The sequence below is a fragment of the Rhincodon typus genome, chromosome 7 (genome assembly GCF_021869965.1).
Source record: "Rhincodon typus isolate 14 chromosome 7, sRhiTyp1.1, whole genome shotgun sequence".
NCBI lineage: Eukaryota > Metazoa > Chordata > Chondrichthyes > Orectolobiformes > Rhincodontidae > Rhincodon > Rhincodon typus.
Genome location: NC_063338.1, coordinates 83,749,030 through 83,756,239, shown reverse-complemented (window position 1 = coordinate 83,756,239; position 7,210 = coordinate 83,749,030). Strand labels below are relative to the sequence as shown.

At 42.3% G+C, this 7,210-nt stretch overlaps 1 protein-coding gene across 1 annotated transcript; it reads left to right on the top strand.

The window, feature by feature from the left end:
- The first annotated feature begins 273 nt into the window (after positions 1-273).
- tmem177 (transmembrane protein 177) lies at positions 274-5,945 on the top strand. Its single transcript, XM_048599420.1, is given in 3 exon segments — positions 274-378; positions 381-420; positions 4,298-5,945. Coding segments are annotated over 3 exon segments (963 nt in total). The 3' UTR covers positions 5,116-5,945.
- Positions 5,946-7,210: the final 1,265 nt, after the last annotated feature.

The following is a 7,210-nucleotide window of genomic DNA, read 5'->3' as shown; positions in this document are numbered from 1 at the left end:
ATTTTTTAAACTATTTTACTTTTTTAACTCAATTCCTCCCACAAACTGAATCCCAGTATACAAATATTAACACATTAACCCTATTGTTCTTTACCAAAAAGGTTATTGACTGTACAGAAATGGCTGCTAATGGGCTCTACCTCACAAAGATGGCCGCTTATGGAGTCTACAAACATAGCTGCTGATTGACTCTGCCAGTCGACTGTCTATTACAAAGATGGACGCTCATCGATCCACCCCTTCATGACCGTTCACTTTCGTACCTTTACAAAGATGGCGACACCGGCAGTTTCATGCCCGACGACTGAGACCAACGACCTGAAGTCCGCCGTATTCTGGGAGCAGCTGCTGGAAAGTGTCGTAAACGACGAAGGGGTGAAAGGAAAAGCCGGTCTGTGTTTGAGGTTTTCCTGGAGTCTGAGGTAAAAAGAAAAAAACAATCCGAGAGCAAGTGGGGAACGCTGTCTCTGCCGGGGAGGGGGTTGTCAGTGGGCAAAAAATGTCTGTCACTATCCTCTTTCTGGTGAAGTGTATCCCGGGGTGACCATAAAAGGGAGCAAGCACCTGGGGTTGGGGGTGTGTTGAGGGTCTGACCTGCCTCTGGTTTACTGCTCGCCTTTCATTTGGGGGCACAGGAAAAAGAATAATATTTCTTTCACAGGTGCATGTTTTCAGTTGTAGAATCCCTACAGTGTGGAAGCAGGCCGTTCGGCCCAGCGAGTCCACACTGACCCTCCAAAGACAAGCCCACTCCCCTTACCCTGTCCCTGTAACCCTGCATTCCCCATCTCTAGTCCACCTAACCTACACATCCCTGGGCACTGTGGGCAACTTAGCATGGCTAGTCCACCTAACCTGCACATCTTTGGACTATGGGAGGAAACCGGAGCACCCGGAGGAAACCCACACAGATATGGGGAGAATGTGCATAATCCACACAGACAGTCGCTCGAGGGTGGCATTGAACCCAGGTCCCTGGTGCTCTGAGGCAGCAGTGCTAACACTGAGCCACTGTGCAGGTTATTTAATTCCCTCAAACCTCTACTCGTTGGAGTTTTTGGGAAGAGTTTGGAATGGGGTGGATGATGGAGTTGATGTACTGGAGATCCACCCAGAGTGTTCACACCGGTGTGTTTTAACCTGTTTAATTATAAGTTATTATTTGCTCATGGGATGTGGGCACGCTGACTTGGAACCACATTGCTGTTCCCTTGCCATCACTGAGTCAGGATCCTGGAACTCCCTAGTGGCACCACTGGGTGACCCTACCCCATGGATTGCTGTGGTTCAAGAAGGGGGTACATAGCACTTAGGAAGCAGAAGTTAGTCATTTGGTCCTTCCAAGTTAAAGCAGAAACAATGAGGATGCTGGAAATCTTAAACAAACACAGAAAATGCTAGAGAAACATGGCAGGGCTGGCAGCATGTATGGAGAGAAAAATAGTTACGAATGTGGTGCAAGAGTAGGCCACTCAGCTCTTTGAGGCAGCTCTGCTGTTCAGTGGGATCAGTACTAAGCCATCCCCAATAACCTTGAGGTCATTTTGAGAGTCAACTACGTTACTGTAGGCATGGTGTCACATGTAAGTCAAAGGCAGTAGATTCCTAGCCGTGAAGAACATTAGTGAACTGTGTGAAATTTTACGGTGGTTATGCAGTTGCCATTGTGCCAACATTTTATTCTAGATTTTTACTGAATTCAAATTTCACCATCAGCCGTGGTAGGATTCAAATCCATGCATCCAGAACATTAGCTTGGGACTCTGAGTTACTAATCCAGTGACATTACCAATGACACCCCCTCAATTGCTGGATGAGGACTAGCTAGGTTTGAGATTTTTACCAAATCTCCTTCCTTTGAACCTTCCAAACTCACGACCTCTGCCACAAGGGCAGCAGATGCATGTGAATGATATCACCTGCAAGTCACCCTATAACCCAAATACCATTCGGACTTGCAACCACGTTGCCATTCCCTCACTGTGAAAATCCTGGAACTCCCTAACAGCTCTGTGGGTTTACTTATAGCACAAAGACTGCAATTGTTTGAGAAGGCGACTCGTGGTATGTGGGCAGAGGACCAGGCCATTTAGCCCTTTAAGCCTGCTTCACTAGTCAATAAGATTGTGGTTGATTTGTTTGTGGTCCTATCTCCACTTTTCTATCTGCACGTCATTAATCTTTATATAGGAACATAGGAACAGGAGTAGACCATTCAGACCCTTGGCCTATTAGCCTATTCTCACCTTCAGTGAGATCATGGTTGGTCTGTGGCCTGACTCTATATACCTACATTTTGCCCATATCCCTTAATACCTTAAGTGAGTGAACAACAACTTATCCGTCACGGATTAAAACTTAACACCTGGTCCAGCATCCACTTCAGTTTGTGGAAAAATGTTCCAAACACCTATCACACTTCCTGTGTGGAAGTGCTTCCTGACATTTCTCCTGAATGGTCTGGACCTAATTGTCAGACTGTGCCACCTAGTTCTAGAATCCTCAACCAGTGGAAATAGTTTATCTTTATACCCAGTCTTACCTGTTAATATCTTGAAGACTTCGATCTGGTCACCCTTTAACCTTCTAAATTCTAGAGAAATCAGACCTAATTTGAATGATCTCTCCTCATAACTTAGCACCTAAAGTCCATGTATCATTCTTGTAAACTTGCATTGTACTTGCTTCAAAGCCAATATATTTTCATATCTGCATACTGTACTCTAAGTGGAGTCTTGAGAGGGTTTTGTATAACTGCAACATAACTTCTGCATCCTTGTGCTCCAGTCCTCTAGACATAATTCATTTGGTTATTGGAAGTCTATATAATTCAGCCTTGAATTAATGTAAAGACCCTAACTTCACTACCTCTGAGTACCTCAGAGTACTTGAGTACCAAAGTACCTGAGTACTTCACTACCTCTACCTTCTGAGGGTCATTACTCCTGTCTCCCTTAAAACAGTAGTCTCTTATTCTTAAACAATGTCAGCTAGTTTTAGAGCCCCTTCCCCCAATCCCACTAGCGGAAACATCCACTGGGAATCCACTGCCAAGATTTTGTATGTTTCAATAAAATCACCTCTCATTCTCCTAAAACCCCAATAGGTACAGACCTCAGACAAAACCAAAGTATTTTAGCTATTGGAAATCTGAAATAGAAACAAAATCTGCTGGAGAAACTCGCCAGGTTTGGTGCCATCTGTGGTGAAAGATACAGTGTCCAACATATCTCTTTAAAACCGAGAGAACTATGGATGCTGTAAATCAGGAACAGAAACAGAAGTTGCTGGAAAAGCTCAGCAGGACTGGCAGCATCTGTGAAGGAAAAATCAGAGTTAACATTTTGGGTCCAGTGACCCTTCCTCAGAACTTTTCTTTAGAACTGAAGGGGACTAGAAAATATCACATTCTGTTCTAGGTGTGTTGCGTTGTTCTAGTGAAGCCCAAATAAATAGCACCTAATTTTCTGCTTAGGCACTTTTATAGCTTTAAGAATCAACAAAGAACTCAACAGCTTCATACTATAATCAAAATGGAGAACAAAGTTTATCCACCATCACCACCAAACATGAAATCCATCATTATCTAGCTGCCTTCAATTCTGAAGAAGAACCATATTAGATTTGAAATAACTGTGTTTTTCTCTCTTTCCGTCCCCCCCCGCCAAGTCTCTCTCTGCCCTCACAGATGATGCCAGTCCAGCTGAGTTTATCTAGCATATTCTGAGTTTGTCTTTTTATTCTGGGTATGGAGTTAACTTATTCAACCATCTTCTCAAGGGCAATTAGGGATAAGTAATAATTGCTAACTTTGCCAGCGACACCAGTCCCCATTTGTAATGAAAACAAGTTTGTAGAGTGATCTGATTGAGTTGTTTCAAATGTTGAGGGTAGATACAGAGAAATTAATTGTTTTTTGAAGAAATCAAATTATGGGCAAGTGATCAGAAATTTGAGTGAGGCCATTTAGGTGGTATGTCAGGGAGTGTTTATTTCCCTATTCATGTTAGAAATTTGGGCCTTTCTCAAACGTTTGTGGTAGCAGAAAAATTGAAACTATCAAAATGATCATTTGGTAGAGGGGCTGTAAACACATAGCTGAGAAATCAAACTGACAGCTCCTGTCTCAATGTTATCTTTTCTCTTACAGATATACACTCTTGTACATAATCTTGGATGATGGCAAGTCAATTTGTTAGGAAACTTACTGTATTTGCCACCAGGCATAGATTAAAGTTGCTGGCTGTTTCCTGCGGAGGGCTATTTGTCACCAATGCCTTCTGCCATGTTTTCCCCCAACGGACATATGGAAAGTTGTACCAAGCTTGGTCAAGAGGAGTCCCTGCTCAACTTTCAGACAAGTTGCAAGATACTTTTCAAGAGGTTCTTAAAGATGCTGGGGTGGATTCAGCACAGAATTACACAGCGTTTGCCGCTTTCAGCTTTCAGCCAGTGAGTGCAGGTGTTCCTTGGTTACCGGCTGGTGTCATCGTTGGCATCCCTGTCAATTTCAACAGCACAGATGACGAAGGAAAAGGGATAACCAATCGAATTGTCATGATCAATGGCAGAGACATCAACTGGGACAGTGAGGTGGGAAAAGCCCTAAGGGAATCCCTCACCTTTTCACTTGATGCACAGAAGTTTGCCATAGCACGAGAAATTAAGTATTTGCAGAGTAACAGCCCCGTTATTTATTCACTGGTGGGATCAGTCTGTTTAGCGGGCACATACCTGACTGGGGTAGCAGCAAAACAAGCCCTAGGCCTATACGCCAGTCCTGTATTGGTACGTGGCTTTTACAACTTGGTTGTAGCAGCAATGGGACTTGTAGGTTACTTTCTTCTTTCTGATACAGTTAGTCACTGGCTTGACTATCGATCAGACCATCGCACAGCTACAATATCAAAGAACTATGCAGAGGGAGGCATTGAGTTTTACGATAAAGTACTTGCACGGAATAGAACATTTCGTTTTCTACTGGGTAAAAAAGGAGTGGAAATGTATGCAACAAATGGAAATCTGTTCCCAAAGCATTGGTTCAGATTGAAACATGCTCCTTACACCTCCAGAAAAGAGATGATTGAAAATACATTGAAAGACTGCTGGATGTAAACCAGTGAATTGTACCCCATCCACCAATTTAAATATCCATCCGTTCACTACTGACACACCGTGGCAGCAGTGTATACTATCTACAAGATGCACTGCAGCAACTCACCATGGCTCCTCAACAGCATCTTTGAAATTTGCAATCCCTACCTAGAAGCACAGGCATCAGATGCGTGGGAGTACCACCACCATCTGCAAGTTTGCCCCTAAGCCACACACCATCCTGATTTGGAACCATATCGCTGTTCCTTCATTGTTGCTGGGTCAAAATCCTGGCACTCCTTCCCTAAGAGTACTGTGGGTGTCCATGCACCAGAAGGACTAAACCAGTTCGTGAACGTTACTCATCACCACCTTCTTAAGAACAGTAAGGTGACAGATGCTGCCCTTGCCATTGACACCTACATCCCACAATTAAGTATACATTTGCACAATATCATGTGCCAGTAGAATTCTCTCCAGTTTTACTTTACTGTGTTTTCTGTGTGCTTTGTCCTGTTTTTCCAGATTCTCTGTAGGAGAAGCATCTCCCAACATCACATAAATGAATTTTGTGGATAGAAAGCTCTGTCCTGCACCTGATAATAAGCTGTTCCAGTACGGTGATTGGTAAAGATTCACTGGTGCTTTTGTGACTTTTGCATTGCTAAAATTTATTAAATTGTTTTTTATAGCAATGAATCATCTAATTTCATAAAATTCAGACACAAATCATGTGAAAAACAAGAAACTGAGAGACTAGCATTCTGAGATAGTAAGAACTACAGATGCTGGAGTCAGAGATAACACAGTTTGGAGCTGGAGGAACACAGCAGGCCAGGCAGCATCAGAGGAGCAGGAAAGCTGATGTTTCGGGTCAGGACCATTTTCTGTCGAAGGGTGCTGACCTGAAACGCCAGCTTTCCTGCTCCTGTGAAGCTGCCTGGCCTGCTGTGTTCCTCCAGCTCCAGACTAGTATTCTGATTGTTTTTCATTCTTTGCCTTTTAGTGACCAAGAGTTTTTTAAATTTTTTGCATGTAACTAAGTCCAAGAGTGTGACAATTTTACGTGACCTGCAAACCTAGATCAGTGACTAGTGTTTTCCTTTACATTTTCTTGTGATGAATTGTAACAGGAATATTTTTGCTTGAAGTGATGATAATCTAGCAGAAGTTGCAGATTAAACATTGTGGCCTAATCATGAATGAAGACAGTTATATCTAAAAGAGCTAAATTTGAACTTGAACTTTATTTGATAGTCAATTCTTGAACCTGACTAGAAGGGTGAAGTTCACCAGTCACTGACTACTAGTGGGCAAACCTCTGGGTCTCACCCATATTGAGTGCAGAGAGGCATGATATACATGGCTGGACTGCCTCATTCACAGTCTCGGAGATGCATCAACAAAATGAATTTGAGTAACTAGTGAGGATGAGAACATTCTAAATATTAGCTTTCACGTGATATTTGAAAATTTAAGAGAATGCTGAAATTAAATAGTGTATATGAATCAAAAGTTACAAATGCAGAAAGAGCAAATACATTGGTTGAATTATTAATTGCCTCTAAGCTTCGGGATGTTATTTCCCTTCCTATCTGCACCCCAAGACCTGCAATGGTTCAAGAAGGCGGCTCACCATCACCTTCCCGAGGGTATTTAGGACAGACAATGTCCATGTCTCGTGGACAAAGAGAAAGCAAATACAGCAAATAATAGGTGTTTACGTTGTTTAAGGGCCTTGTGCATAAGTGCCACCAGCATGTTCGGAGAATTAATTTTATGATTTTTATTGTTATGTACAAGGTATATTTTAAAACCTCTGTAGAAAGAGCTTCCTCCTGGTGAGTTCTGATTGTGCTAATTGGTTCAGATTTCACAGGCATGTGCAGATATCCTTTACTAAAGGTGCTATACTCCACAATTAAAATGTTTAAAATATTGAAAATGCGCTATTTTCATCCTCTATGAACAATTGTATTTTGTATTTTTTAGAAAAGGAATGGTACAAATTTCACGAGGCTGGCTGTTTTTCTCCTGTTGAGCTTTTCATTTGCTTAAATTAAAACTGATGAACCTCTAACTTATGTGCTGACTGCAATGGTTTGTATAAATTTAA